Source organism: Montipora capricornis, chromosome 6 (assembly GCF_036669925.1).
Source record: "Montipora capricornis isolate CH-2021 chromosome 6, ASM3666992v2, whole genome shotgun sequence".
In the NCBI taxonomy this organism is placed as follows: Eukaryota; Metazoa; Cnidaria; class Anthozoa; order Scleractinia; family Acroporidae; genus Montipora; species Montipora capricornis.
This window is the reverse complement of record NC_090888.1, coordinates 49,578,931-49,594,202: the sequence shown is the minus strand read 5'-3', so window position 1 is coordinate 49,594,202 and position 15,272 is coordinate 49,578,931. Positions and strand designations below refer to the sequence as shown.

The window sequence follows — 15,272 nt, the reverse complement described above, 5'->3', positions numbered from 1 at the left end:
GGTACGCATGGGTGAGGGGGGGGGGGGGATACCCCTCTCCTAGACCCTCTCCAGATTGGTCTGTGCCGTTAAGATAAATGGGTGCCCTTACACCCAAAACCTCAAACTTCAAAATGGCCAGTCCCTGGGTTAATCTGCCGATCGAATTTCAAGAGATGACTTAAGATATGAAGGCGAGAAGTAAACATCACAATAGGATGAAATTCATCGTGAAAGAGCTGGGTGGGCTGCGATACTGCCCACGCATGATGTGCCTCGTCATTAAGAAAGGGACTCACCCTCCAGCCTTCTTTGGATTGGTGCAGTGTTCACTATGTGGTTCTTCCACATCGCTCAAGCACAGTGATTTTATCTGTCTCCTAGAACACCTCACGATTTGTCAAAGCACCTTCTATGTCCTTGTTCCAGAAAGGAAGTCGCATCTCGAGTGTCTCCTTTGCCATGGACGTTCCTTGGTTCCATGTAGCCGATGTGGTCATTACCACCACACTGACGATCGGATGTGAGTTTTTCCTCTAGAACGCCTCGGCATCTGTACGTGGTTGGTCCATGCCATTATACCCAAGACCAACTCACCATGTGGGAGCACTCCTAGAAAGTTTCGATGCTCAAGGCCTCATTTACTCCTCTCCACAAATGAATGCAAATAAGAACGTTGATTTTTTAATGAGAAAAATCGAGTGTTACATGCATTCAGGAACAAAACGAAAGTGTCTGTGGTGTGGCTTGGTGGACATCGGTCGTAGAGGGGTGGATAGTTTCTGGGCTTCCAGGAAACTCGGGTCCGTTCGTGATTCACGTAGTGGGTATCGCGAACCCATTCCCTCTGCCCCGTCATCCATTGCACAAAATGATAACATTCCACTTTGGGGAAATGATTACGCAATAGATCTTGATGGCGGCCATAGGAACCCACTGACGTGAGACGTGGCAGTTTGTTGAATTTTGGACAAACCAAAGGTTCTAGGTCCATGCTTGAAATTCCCCAGATGGTAAGCCATCGTCATTCGATCATTCTGCCCGCTTTGAAAGCCACCAATGGACGCTCGGGGGTCTCGTGACATCCGCCGACAACTTACTGGTGACATGGTCCGAACTGTGTGGGTATGGACAATAGTACAGTCTGTGGACGTGTTGGGTACAATAATAGGCCGTCCTTCGATCTTTTGGGGAGAGATCGGGCCAAGGTATGGAGGGCTTGTAATGAATCGAACCCGTATGTTACCCTGTCCAATCGCACCAGCCGAGTTCTCGAGGAAGGAATTGATCTCCCATACAAAATCCTTCCAAATCCACGAGAAGGCACATTTTATTTAAGAGGAAGGTCTTCATCGTCGGTGTTGTCGAGGAGAGGCATGGTTTCGTCATCTTCTTCATCTCGGAGGGGCACGCGGAGGTAGTCGGCCCATCGGAAGAAGAGGTCGCACAAGATATGATCCAAGAGTACGTCTTAACGCCGACAGTACGTCTCCAAACTCATGGGGTGATGGTTTGGGTCGTGAGGTTTCTTTATGTATCCTCTAAAAATCACGTGACGGGAATTTCACTGACCTTGAACGACCTTGACGCCACCTTCAGGAACCAAAGACCGAGCTCCCATTTGTTTTAGTTTCTTCCAGTAGTTTTCCATTCATGACCATTACATGTTTGAGATCCAGATAAAAATGCGAGACAAACTTTGTTCGTTGTCAGTTGTCTTCAGAAGAAGAAGATGAGTACCTCTTGGGAGTACGGAGACCTGTCGGAAGAAGAAAGAAGAGAAGAAGACTGCCAAACGTCCTTGTGCGAGTAAGAGAAAGAAGAAGGACCATGCTGTACACGAGGCAGCCGAACCGCCCGCTAAAATTTACAAGGACGCCCTCCAAAAAGCGGCTGAGCAGCCTAAGAACAACAACAACAACAAAAAAAAAAAAACAAACAAGAATAAGAGGCCGAATTGAACCAGGCAGCTCAAGATTCGGATGCAATGCTGGCGTCTGTGCCGTGCTTGGACGATTTCCAGTCCTACGAAGAGATGGTGGAAGCTTTGCGCCTCCAGAAGGACTTGTGGTGGCGACGCCTGTCCAAGTGAATCGGGAACCGTTGCCACTCGGATCTTCCCAAGGCTCTTGGAAACTCTATGTAGGAGAACATGTGCCGTAAGGTTCTTATAGCCAAACCTTACGGCGCCTGCTCAATCCTCGTGCTAACATGACTGCACCAATTAGAGACGCTTTTGATTGTTGTTCAAGAAAGCCAATGAGAAGACACTTTGTTTCACGGTTCCCGAGAGCTCTTCTCTCCCTCAGTTAAGAAAAGAGCTCTGGGGTCGAGATTGCCAGCAGAGGAGAAGGTGAAGCCCTTGGTTATACCCCTAGAGCCGGTCGTGGACAAGATTACATCCTGGCCAGCCGTGGGGACGACCACCGCTGTCGAACCATCCCCAGACCTAGCGTACCAACCTGTCTTGTGTCCGTTTCACGACATGCCTTTGAGCGAGGGACTCTCCAAGACCAATGTGCCTTACGTGTACTGCCAGACGTATGACAAGACCTGTCCGATTTGGGTGGCGGGTCACAAGAAAGCCTACGCATGCTCAAGTGTAGTAAGGCTTGACCACGCTAATTATTATGCATATTTTTATTTGAAGGGAAAACATTTGTCCAGAACCTATGAAACTTGGCAAGCAGTTAGTTATGGGTATTGTCATAACGTTTTCAAAATGTTCCGTACCACATTCTTGTCACGTGACTCGAATTCGACTTATAACAGTTCTGTTTTTTAAGCAAAAATGGGGAACCGTCAGCTACATTATATCAATTTTGTTTCTTGATTAGTCGATGACCCCTTCTAAGGGCTTTGTCGTGCCGCCTTTTAATAATGTCCACATGTTAAGAGCAATGAACAGTTGCGGAAAATAGTTAACGTGACATGATAAACATCCAAATATCTTAAAAGGCGGCATTCGGTAGGCCCAGTTGTGCTAAACGTGTTAATGCCAAATGTTTTCGAAATTTTGAAGTATATATGTTCCCCATTTTTGAGTAAAGGATATAAATGGATTCATTCAGCGGTCAGCGGTCAGCATGAGAGCTGGACGTGCTTTAGCTCGCTCTCTCCTTTTTCTATTATTTTCGACTTTTTGGGGCGTTAGTGTTTCATCCAACATCGCAATATGCCCGCCGATATTTAGTGACACTTCTTTTGGGACTGTTGGCGAGTTTTTACATTGTACTGAAGTCCCACTTTTGAACTATATTTTTGTCAAGTTTTGTTCGACGAGCGGCCATCTTGGTTTGTTTAAGCGTAAGAGGCATTTCTTCTTTCGTAAAATTAGCTATTATAGCAATTCACCTGCCTCATTCCAACTGGATAACTTATCGTTATGTGGGGATATTCATCCGAATCCTGGTTATGGCAGTACATCGGCACACGACAACACTACTGGTGTTAAAAGAAAGCAGCCCACGTGGAAGCATCCGTGTGGACTTTGCTCTAATTCTGTTCGCTCAAATCAAAAAGGAATTCTCTGTGACGGCTGTTGTACAAGGCACCACATCAAGTGTATCAACATGGATATTAGAACATATATTGAATTGGGTTCCTCCGATGAAACTTGGTCCTGTTCCAATTGTACTTTTCCCTTTAACTTCACCGATTCGTTCTTCGAGGAATCTACTACGGGAGATATCAATGCCAGCCTACAGTCGTCGCTTTCAGGTTCTACCGACGGTGTGCGAAATATTTTTCCCAAAGTTTTATTTTTAAATGCCAGAAGTATACGGAACAAAGTTTTTGACCTACAAGCATTGCTACTTATGGACTCGTTTGATGTTGTTGTTATAGTTGAGACATGGCTGGATCGTAACTATCAGGACTTTGAACTCAAGCTTGAAGGCTATAATATTTTTCGGAAGGATAGATGTAATAGACGGGGTGGTGGAGTGCTTATAGCTGTCAGGAATCATATTTCTTGTATTCACAGGTCTGACTTGGAGGTTAAGTTAGAGATGATAGCTCTTGAAATTCGTCCAAACCCTACTATTTGTGTTCTCCTTTCTGCATTTTATAGACCACCGGACGCAGATGAGTTATTTTTGTCACAATTTAGAGAGTTTTTGGTTAAATATTCTAGAACAGGTCTTTCAAATCTTGTTGTAACTGGGGACTTTAATTTTTCACATATTGATTGGAATCTTGGATGCCCTACGAAGCCACACCCTGAAACTGAGGATTTTTGTAATATTTTGGATGATTTCTTTTTGGTACAAAAGAACCTCCATGCAACTCGAGATCTAAGAAATTCTGGACCTTCAGGCAATATTTTGGATCTGGTCCTAACCAATAATGACATCCTTGTTGAAGATGTAGTGGTGCATCCGCATGTATTTGACTCAGACCATCATCCACTTACCTTTAAGTTTCATGTTGAGATGAGAAGGCCTAATAATATTCAGCGAAAGGTACATTGCTACAAAAAGGCTGATTTTAAAGGTTTGCAGGAGACCTTACAATCTATTCCCTGGAATCTAGTTACATGCGATAACTGTATTGATACAGGTCTGAAAAAGTTTCAGGATCTTCTGTTTGCTGCTGTCAATCAACATATACCACAGATAACACTCAAGCGACGCTCTAGGCCTCCCTGGATTTGAAACGATATAATGAAACTAATTAGGAAGAAGAGGAAATTATGGAAGCAAGTCAAATCAAATGGTTCACCGGGCATAATCTTAAAATTCAAGGAGCTGAGAAAGAAAACAAAGAGACTTATTAATACAAGTTATTATAATTTTCGTAAATCTCTGTCTGGGAAACTTCAGGACAATCCTTAACATTTCTGGTCATTTTACTCCGTTAAATCTAAAACTAAGAGAATTCCAGAGACTTTTATTTATGATAATGCTTGTTCTACGGATACGTCTTCCAAGGTAGAACTTTTTAATAAGTTCTTCCACTCAATTTTTTCAATAGATTCAGTTGATGTTAACAGCCCGACTACAGATGTTGTGAATCCAAACTTGCTACTGAACGTTACAACTACAGCATTTGAAGTGCAGAAAATTTTAAGAAGGCTTGAAATCCATAAATCACCTGGTGTGGATAATATACCATCCAGAATTCTACAAATCTGTGCGAAGGAACTGTCAATTCCCTTGTCACATTTGTTTAATCTATCTCTAAGGTCTTGAGTCATGCCCACTTTGTGGAAACCCGCTAACATCACTCCAATACATAAGAACAATAATAAGGAATTTGTGGAAAATTACAGATCAATTTCCCTGTTACCTATTCCAGCAAAATGTTTGGAGCGTCTTGTGCATACTGCTATTTATATATCTGAGTGGCAGCATGGATTCGTAAAGGGGAAATCTTGTGAGACTCAACTGGCCCTCACTCATCATCAATGGGTCACAGCTTTGGACGAGGGACGACAGGGGGATGTTGCTTTCTTGGACTTCTCCAAGGCTTTTGACAGAGTGAATGATTCAATCTTACTGCGGAAGCTCTGTAGTTTTGGAATTTCTGGCTCCCTACTACAGTGGTGTGAGAGTTACTTGAGTAATCGTTGGCAAAGAACTGTGTTGGATGGTGTCTCCTCCACCTGGTTAGAAGTTCCGTCTGGTGTCCCACAGGGCTCCATTTTGGGGCCGTTATTTTTTGTAGTTTTTATTAGTGACTTACCCGATGTCGTTCTCCCTGGAAATACTATTGCGCTTTTTGCTGATGATTGTAAAATTTCAAGAGTCATTGATGATGCTAGTGATCAATTTTGTTTTCAGCGGGACTTGGATAATCTTCATCAGTGGAGTATTCGCAATGCCATGGTTTTTAATGTCAAAAAGTGCAAAGTTATGAGATTAACAAAGAAAAGGCAACCTTTAGTCTCTAATTATTCCTTGGATAATTCTCCTTTGAAAGAAGTTAAAGAATTCAAAGACTTGGGAGTTACAACTACTGATAATTATAACTGGAACTCGCACATCGATATTATTGTGTCGAAAGCAAACAGAATGTTAGGGTTAATTAAAAGGACGTGTAGAGGTCTGGACGATACTAAGACTCTGAGAACTCTCTACTGCGCATTGGTTCGATCGAATGTTGAATACTGCTCTGTGGTATGGTCATACTATACCAAAAAAAACATAGAAAAAATTGAAAAAGTACAAAGAAGAGCAACCAAGTTCATTTTCAAGACTGAGGACAATTATGAGACCCGTTTAAAGAAGCTAAATTTCATGTCACTTAAAAACAGGAGAATTCTAGCTGATGTTACTTTTTTATATAAAGCTCTCAATGGAATAAGCAATGTCAATATTGATTCTTACATTGATTTTTATTCTGATGCTGTTCATTATGCATTTAGGAAATACGATGATTTATCTCTTAAAAAGAAATATGCAAGAACAGACCCACTCAAATATAGTTTTTTTCATAGGATAGTTGACTCCTGGAATCTTCTGCCCTACGATATTCGTAAGGCAGTAAGTGTAAATATTTTTAAGCGGGGAGTTAAGAAGTTTTTATTGGGCAATACATTAAATTAGTTATCCATTGTTGAATTATTGATTTTATTTTGATTTTACTACTGTATTTTCGTATTTTGTATTAGTATATATTCATTGGTGATCTGTTCTTTTTTATGGGGTCCTGGACTCCTTTACGGATTATCCATATGGCTATTAATATTATTCTTATTAGCATGTGTTACCTTTGATGCCATTAAATTGTAAAAATAAAAAAAAATAAAAAACAAATAAATAAAGTTGTTTCAGGGTCACGTGACCAAAATGCGTTGCAAAATATTTTGGCAAACTAATAACACCGATATAAAACTTTCTGCTAAGTTTGATGGACATTGGACAATTAATGCTTCTCTTCAAATAAAAATATGCACAATAATTTAGATTTGTCAAGCCTTAATACACTTGAGTGGGTGACCGAGGTCCAACAGCCACTCCACCCAGACATCAAGAAAGGATTTGGCACTGCTTTTTTGGTGAAAAGACCAAGGTAGGGCGAACGATGAACCCGGATTTCCCCTATGTGGGTCGCTTCTTTTTGGCGTGTCGTCATTCTTCCAATGGGTAGATCATCCTTGGTCGGACTGAATCTTTCAGCACTGATTGCAAGAGTCCAGAACACGAAGTTGGGTGAACGAATGGAAGGAAAAATCCACTTGGTTGCCCGAAGTGGATGGAGAACTAGTTGGAAGAAGAAGAAGCCGGCCCCTCGGTAGTGATTCGAACCTCGTTCCCAGGGCTTTTCTCCGCCGAGGAGAGGATGGGCGATGGAACTCGGCAGCAACTTTGTAAATTGCAGGCTATGAACATTAAAGTAGGTAGTTCAGAGATTAGACCTAGCTCGCGAGTTCGAAATCTAGGTTGCTGTCTCGACCCCAACCTGCATATGTGTGACCACATAACAAACGTATGTAAGACAGCTTTTTACCACTTACAAAACATCAGACGCATTAAGAAGTATCTATCGAGAGACAGCTTACTCCATCTGGTACACACATTTACGCATTTACTGTATGGCCTTCCCAAAGAACAAATAGCTAAGTTGCAACGGGTGCAAAATGCTGCCGCTAGAGTAATAATGGATGTTGGGAAGTATTCCCACATAACTCCGGTACTCTATGAGTTACACTGGCTACCAGTGCAAGCGCGCATTCAATTTAAGATTCTGCTATTAGCTTTCAAAGCCATTCATGGCCTCGCGCCTAGTTACATCAGCAATCTTTTATCTATTAAATGCAAGCCCTCGTATAATCTTAGATCCAACTCAGTCATTCTGTTGAAGCCACCAAGTGGGAAGATGCTTGTAACCTTGGGTGGGCGCACATTCCAGGCAGCAGCACCGCATTTGTGAAATGAGCTCCCATCACAATTACGTACTATTCAATCTTTAGATGTTTTCAAGAAGTCAATTAAGTCATTCCTTTTTAAACAATTTTTCCTTGATTAGTAGTTAAATATGTGAATGTTATATTGCCATTTAGACTTGTGATCACCTTTTTAATCGTTTTACTTTTAAGTTTTTTAACTTATTATAAATATTCTAATTATTTTATTTGTTGATTTTATAGATCTTATATATGTAAAGCGCTATTGATCTTGTAATTGTAAATAGCGCTATATAAGCAATAATTTATTATTATTATTATTATTATTATTATTAAAAGACCCTGGCATCGGCCGATCACGTGATTTTCAAACACCCAGAAAAGTTGGGTGTAATAAATTAGCATGTAATAATAAATGCAAGTAAGGCCCGGATCATCAGCAAAAGTTTACACCACAGTATGGCGGAAAGAGCCCACAAACTGTTCGTGCTCAGTCGGCTTGGTTTGGCCGTGAATCGCCTTAAATTTCCTTCTTTTTGTTTAAAGCCTCTTCAAGTGAAGTGCATTTAACATATGTTAAATTGCCCTGATGTAATAGCCGTTCTTCCCAGTGGTTTCGGTAAATCACTGCTGTTCCAGCTCCTTCCTGACTTCTTGCCAGTCAAAGGTGAGGAAAACATCGTTCTCGTCGTATGTCCCTTAAATTCCATAATAGAAGGTGAGTTGATGGTTTTGAAAGATAGAGGGGTTTTTGCCGATGTACTGCAGCTTGTCAGTGACGACTCTGCAGATTGTGAAAGTCTAAACTGTTCAGAAAAAGACGATCCTGATAGGGAAAACTCTACCGTTGCCGCAGAGTTGAAGTTAAAGAGTCCCAGTTAGAAATTAGTGAAAAGAGACATTCAGATTATCTTCTCACAACCAGAACACAATTGGACAATGTGTCCTAATGATTTCTGCCATAGCATCAGCTGGCTTTGAATTCAATGCTCCAGTTATAATAGCTCCAAGGTTGTTTTGATCATCGTCCTGATGTTTGGAACCACGCAATGGTGTTGATAATTCGTCGGCATTGTTGACTATTGAAGAAGGGTCAGCCTTTTCCACGAACTCTTGCTGATCAGACTTGCTGACCTCGGTCGATGTTTCTCCGAACAGAAGTTGTTTTTCTGAAGCCTCTCCTCTACTTTTGCCATCAGAACGTTTCGCAGGCTGTTTGCTAGATGGCGACAATTCCATGCAACGCTTCACCGAACAGTATTGTTCAAGCTCAAGTTTAGTTTGCATATTTTGACACTGTTGTTTGAAGTCACATACCTTGTGGATGAAAGCTTCACATTTTCTATAAGCATTGCAAGGCAATCACCGTCGACGTTTATCGTTATTCCACAGGCATAATGAACCTTCGAAGGAAGGTTCTTCTCAAGACCAGTTTTGCTCAAAACCCGAAGCATGTGACGACTTTCATTGGCACCACCACAAAGCCGACAAACTGAACTACGAACATGAGGACGTGATATACAAGGGGAGAAGCCGCGAGCCACGATTAGCGATCAGGTGTTCTTTTCTTTAGACAGGAGCGAAAAGGTACGCCTGATACAATTTCTTAACGAATCGTCTACCGCCCACCCGTCAAAACAGTGTTTTCCTGTGTCATGCTATAAATGTGAGTCAATCAGATTTCACCGGAAATTACTTGCACGTTGCGATTCAGGAAAGACGACGAAAACAAAAAAGAACTCTTGCTACAATGTCTGCGAAGTCAAACTTTATCCATACAATCAAAGCTATTTCTGCAAATCCCGCTTGACAGTGGGTGCGGTTTCTCTGTTCAAGCTATCAAGGAACAAGGAAAGTCGAGATAAAATCGCAGAAAAAGCCGAATCCTACATGTTATCAGGGGGCAATCAACAGTACAATACACTATCTCTGAGGAAAGAGGACTTTGAGAAATTCTAGTTTTCCAGCAGCAGCTTCTCAAGTATCATTTTTTCAACCATTGTTCAGCGTTTCCGTAAACAATATCGACTTTCTCTGAGAGTCAACAAGCTCGGCTCATTTCCCGATTGTCGTTCTGTTTTCACCAGGACAATTTCGGCCAGATAAACTAGGAAAAGTCCCGAAATGCAGTGAAAACAGGGCTTCTTGAGTTAAGCAAGTAGAAAATGCATGCTGTCTTCACCAGAAAAAAAAAAAGCGATTATCTAGCCTATATGACCGGACATTCACGCAAGGTTATACTACCTCGATCGAGAGATGGTACTGGTAACTGCCGCAGCCAATTGCAATGCGCGTAATGACAGACGCCTGCCAAATACGCTGGCAATATTATTCTCCAAACACTGGTATCACGGTTAAGTTTGCGACACAGAACTTTTGAAACGGCAGACGTTATTTATTCTTATTTATCATTCCTACGGCCTCGTTATATTCTCCAGTTTCTCGGCCTAGTATGTCATACCTCGGGTATGTAACGGCGTCGCCGTGCGGAACGATTTCCCACATTACAACATTTCGTTTCGTCGCAACATTAAACGCATTCTCAGGTAGAAATGCCTTCTCCTTTCCGTCAATATAGCGAAAATCAATCCAAGAGAAGTAATTAAAAGCGCTTCCTACCTAAGCTGTTTTTTAAATTTGCGCGCTTTTGAAATTTGAATCGCCTGGTTAGCGGTTAAATTCTGGGTTAAATTTCCTTGTGAAAACAGAAGTCACATTTAACTAGAGAATGTTGGTCTGTAAACCTAGAAAGAGTGTTCAGCCAGTTAATCGCCCTTGTGATAACAACCTTTTGCAGCACTAAGTTCTATTCAGCTCTCTTTGGATTGAGTACTTGCTGCTTCCGATTATATTCCAAAGGACTTATCACAAGTACAAACGTTTTCGAGTCGGTGGAAGAGGAACGATGCATTTTTTTCTGTAATGTTTGGGATTCACTGTAAATATAATAAACGCCATTGCCAAATCCCATAGGAAGTACTACTATAACGTCTTTTTCTAGATAAACCATTCTTCGGATGCATTCTCTCTGCTCTTCCTTTAAATATTTTTGAAAAAAAACTGAAGTCGAAGCAACAGCAGCCTAAACATCATTCCCGTTCAAATCCTTCTCGGCGGCCATTATAACCAATTTTACAAGAAGTATGATTTGCAATTCTGCAACCAATCGGAGCGATGCTCCAAGAGCTCTATTGCTTTTCGGCCAATCAGCGTAAAGTCCAGATTTGGGACTACGAGCTACCTTTTCGCACCCTGTCTAAAGAAAAGCACGCCTGATCGCAGGTTACTGGTCTCCCTACGCCCGCGCTACTCGCGGCTCCCGGCTTCTCTCCTCGGATATCACGTTCTCTTGGAGAATTTTCGAGCAAAAGAAAGACTGTTTGCAGTCTAAGAATGAGTTCCCTAAGATTAAATACTGTAATGTGTCATTCCGTGAACGCTCATTGCTTTGTGTCGATATACACAAACGTTTTATGGAGAAAATGGATGTCCTCCCGTGGTTATATCGGAGTTCAGGCGTGCGAAGCGCGCCAGCGGAGCACCATGGGAGCACCATGGGTATCCATGCGAGAAATTTTGGTTATGACGTCACGTACGATCGCCCGCACAGACTCTCGGGCTGGAGGTGGGGAGGCACGACAGTCTCTCGGGACGGGAGTGTTCGGGCAGTTTAATCGCGTGGCAGCGTTGCATTTGGCAAGTGACGAGCAACGCGATAAAGAGAAGGACATGAGAGCAAGCCCAATAGAAGAGGCGACGAAATTTGAGACATTTAAGCGAACAAATCCTCGAGAGAAGACATAATTTCAATGAGAATGAACGTAAAGCTGAGAGAAATAGAGTGAGAGACAAAACATTATTTACAACGATCAGCTTTCAGGTAATGTTTTCCTTCTTAATATATGTCTCGCTGCCCCACATATTTTGTAAAACTAGCTAAAAAACAAAGAAGGCCTGAAATGTTTTGCAATTCCGTGTTCACAAAGATTCTGACATATTTCAACAATCACATTTATAGGCTTTTTGTGCGAAATGGATGTCCAGTTGTGATTTGCGTGTGTTTGACCATGAAATTGAGTAGGCGAATTTTCTACGCCTTAGGCTGACCTTTTAAACCCTTCCACGGTTTTTGGCGCCATCTTGGTATTTTGACCAAATTTGAACCACTGTAGCGCTGCTAAAAAAGGACGGATTTCTACAGTGATAGTGTCTTTTAAAAAGACATTTATACTGAGATTAATTTCGTGAAATGTAAAGAATAGATTCAGGCTACAACGACCATAAACGAATTCTTAAGATTCCATACCAACCCTTTTAAAATTATCACGTTAAATTGCCGCAAAATTAGAAGCAACGTGAAAAGATTTATTATTCGAATTTACGGACATCATATCTTCCTTAATGGCCTTATTTTCTGTTGAATGAATGAATTTGTGGACTAACTTCTTTCACCAAGTTTGAGCTATTACTGGTGTACTGTTTTGCCGTTCTCGTTCTCTTTCTGTCTTCTTTCGTTTCTGTTCTTCTGTCATAGGCCGTCCAGGCATCTTGCAACCTTGTTAGATTCAAAATTAAACATCTTAAGATGAGACATGCCAAAAATTGCAATTCGGAGCAAAAAGCAGCACAAAACAAATTACAAATAAACAGTCAGCGTTTAGTTTATATCCCTTCATTGCTTGACTTGAATAACTACGTAGCCACCAGTGTGTCCTGACCACAGCTAAAATATGTCAAACCTTGATTGAAACCAGCGAAATCCAGGAAAAAAATATTTTCCAAACCGTTTTCTATCTGAGTACGAAAAGCGTCGACTGGGAAGAGCTTGCCAATGTGACCAGTATGATACTAGTTTACAGCATACATCTATTGACACCTGTCGAAACAAGATATCTACCGACCAGTATCACATGACCATAATCGCCGGCTCAAGCTTAGAGGCCTCCGAGGTCAGCTTTTTTTTTGGGAAGTTGACCGCTGACCAGGTAGTAGTTTCCGATTGGATTGCAGGCTCAACTCAGGTTAACTCGCCTAAACATATACGAGGCTTCATTTTTCGCGCGCCTTCTGTGGCCCGACGCGGATACAAGGCCATACTACATCAACTATAGTTCTTACACAGGCAACGCTTTTGGTGTTCATGTAGAAAACGGTTTGGAAAATGTTTTCTTTCGGCATTTTTCGCTGGTTTGAATACAGTTTGACATATCATGATAGCTGTGGTCCACACTGGTGGCTACGCAGCTATTCAAGTCAAGCATCGGATGGATATAAACTTACAGCTGAGTGTTTATTTTTAATTTGCTTAGAGCTGCTGCATTGCAATTTTTGGTATATCTTCAGAAGCTCTGATAAGGTTACATCATAGTTATTAGAGGGAAATGGTTTCGAAGCTCGGCAAACATCAAAGGAGCAAACAAAGATGCCAAGATATATGTTGGAAAGTCCACGACCGTGCACAATCTTTTGCAGTTTGCGCTCATACACTATGCATGAATTACGTATTAGCCAATTGCAACACGATTCTATTGGTTAGTTCCTCAGTACGGAGTAAAAACAACAATTGTGTTTTGTGCAGGGTCAAGGCCAAAAAAGTGAACAAAAACATACAACAAAGAAATTTGTCGGGTTTCATAACCATTCCTCTCTATTAACTACGGTTACATGATGCCTGGAGGACCTATGACTAGAACAGAAACGAAAGGAGAGCGAAAGAGAACGGCAACGACAAAACAGAATACCAGTAATAGCTTATACCTAGTGCAAGAAGTTACTCCACAAATTCTTTCCGTGGGCACTAAACTGTTTGTTATTTTCAAAAAGTGGTTTAATCGGTTTTTCCTTTGTTCAGGAATGAAAATCGATTTTTTATTGTCAACTGTTAGTAAATAACAATCATCGGTACTCTTTTGGACATAAAGAAAAAGTTGATTTGTTTGTTTGTTTTGCTCTAAAATGCGGTCGAACAACTTGAGTGTTTTTTAATCCGTTTGCCCAACTGGTTTTCGATGTGCTTCGACAGTGACAAGAAAATTTTGCTCTTATGTTATAAACACGTAATCGCCATGAGTTCTCGTAAAATTCAGTAGGGGGAATTTCACTAACTTGTTTTTTTCAGAAGTTTGTTTGAAGCATCTAAACGATATTAAGTGTTGGAGCGATCTTGTTTGAAGTTCGTCCTTTCTTGGTTGCATTGCCGTATTTTGCCGATCCTTGTTCCGAGCCAACCTGCCGTGTTTCAATGAAATACATCAAAATGTGAATGATCTCGTTTTCAGAGATAAAGTGGAATAAAGTACATCAGTAAAACCCTTCTTTGACTTTCAACTAATTTTTATTTATTTTTTTTTTTATGGCTTCCAATTTTAGCGTGATTCCAATTCGCTGGCTATCGACAGTTGACTCTGAAATGACTTTTTTCCTTTTCTATTCGCTAGCTGAGGGCGTGCTTGTTTTCTTTTAAAACTCATGCGGTTCAAGAACAATTCATTGCCAAACTGGTGAATTCCAAAGTAAATTTCACTCGAAAAACTGATATCGTACTCATCGATCGCTTCGTAATTCATGCGATATCGGCTTTTAGCGTAAAATGTATCGTGGGATTCACTAGTTAGGCAATGAATTTTTCTAGCAGCATCCGGAAACATCAAAACGCGGACAATTGGAAACCTTTTATTTTCACTACCCTACAAAAAGTAAGAATAAATAACTAGGGAGCTCCGCTTTTAGGCTTGGCTAAATCTATATATTAGAAAGTTTATGAGGAGGACAGCTTTTAACCAAAACTTCAATATTGAAAGCTTTCTAACCTTGTGAAATCCTTGTTGAAAATACACACATGCAAGCCGCCATGAGGTCATCTGATCCCACTTTTCTCTCGGAAATATGAATAACACGAACGGTGCTTCGTCCCTCTCACCCATTTGAGCAATTTATGTTGCTGAACAAAAAGGCATGACTGGAATACGAAGAGGAATCTCAACAGCTTTGCGTGTTCAAGCTTCCCGCAAAACTTCAGGTTGAGATCAATGATGTCATGTATAATCCAAGATGGCTGCCTGCATGTGTGTATTTTTCATAAGGATTTCACAAAGTTATAAAGCTTTTACAAGATCGAAATTTTCGTTAAAACCTGTTCTTCTCCCGAAACTTCCATTAATCTGAAACAAAAAGGATTTTCATTTTGGAGTGAAAGTCTCCTTTAAAATTGCGTCCGAGAATTTAAAATATGAACCAAACGTTTCGAGGTTACTCCTTCTTCATCAGTGGTCTGAAAGCAACTGAAAAATGCGGATGCAAAACAACGCTCAACTAAAAACAAAAACAAAAGTCGCAACGATTCGCGTAAAGATGGAGCGTAGTTTGGTGCATTCCTGATTGAAAGTCTCAGTTGTGGAAGACTTGAAGGGCATGCGCATGGCGCACCGTTGTTTTGAGCAAGCAA

General features: G+C 41.1%; 1 protein-coding gene across 1 annotated transcript; it reads left to right on the top strand.

The window, feature by feature from the left end:
• Positions 1–5,804: 5,804 nt before the first annotated feature.
• Positions 5,805–8,710, top strand: LOC138054067 (uncharacterized). The gene is made up of 2 exons (XM_068900577.1): positions 5,805–6,456; positions 8,427–8,710. The coding sequence occupies exons 1-2, from the start codon at positions 5,805–5,807 to the stop codon at positions 8,708–8,710; spliced, it is 936 nt and encodes a 311-aa protein (XP_068756678.1).
• Positions 8,711–15,272: the final 6,562 nt, after the last annotated feature.

Excerpts from the sequence above, each read along its gene's own strand:
- LOC138054067 (XM_068900577.1), top strand. The coding sequence starts at position 5,805 with ATGGTTTTTAATGTCAAAAAGTGCAAAGTTATGAGATTAACAAAGAAA. Across the intron at positions 6,457-8,426 it reads TCTTCTGCCCTACGATATTC|CCGTTCTTCCCAGTGGTTTC; the intron begins GTAAGGCAGTAA and ends CTGATGTAATAG.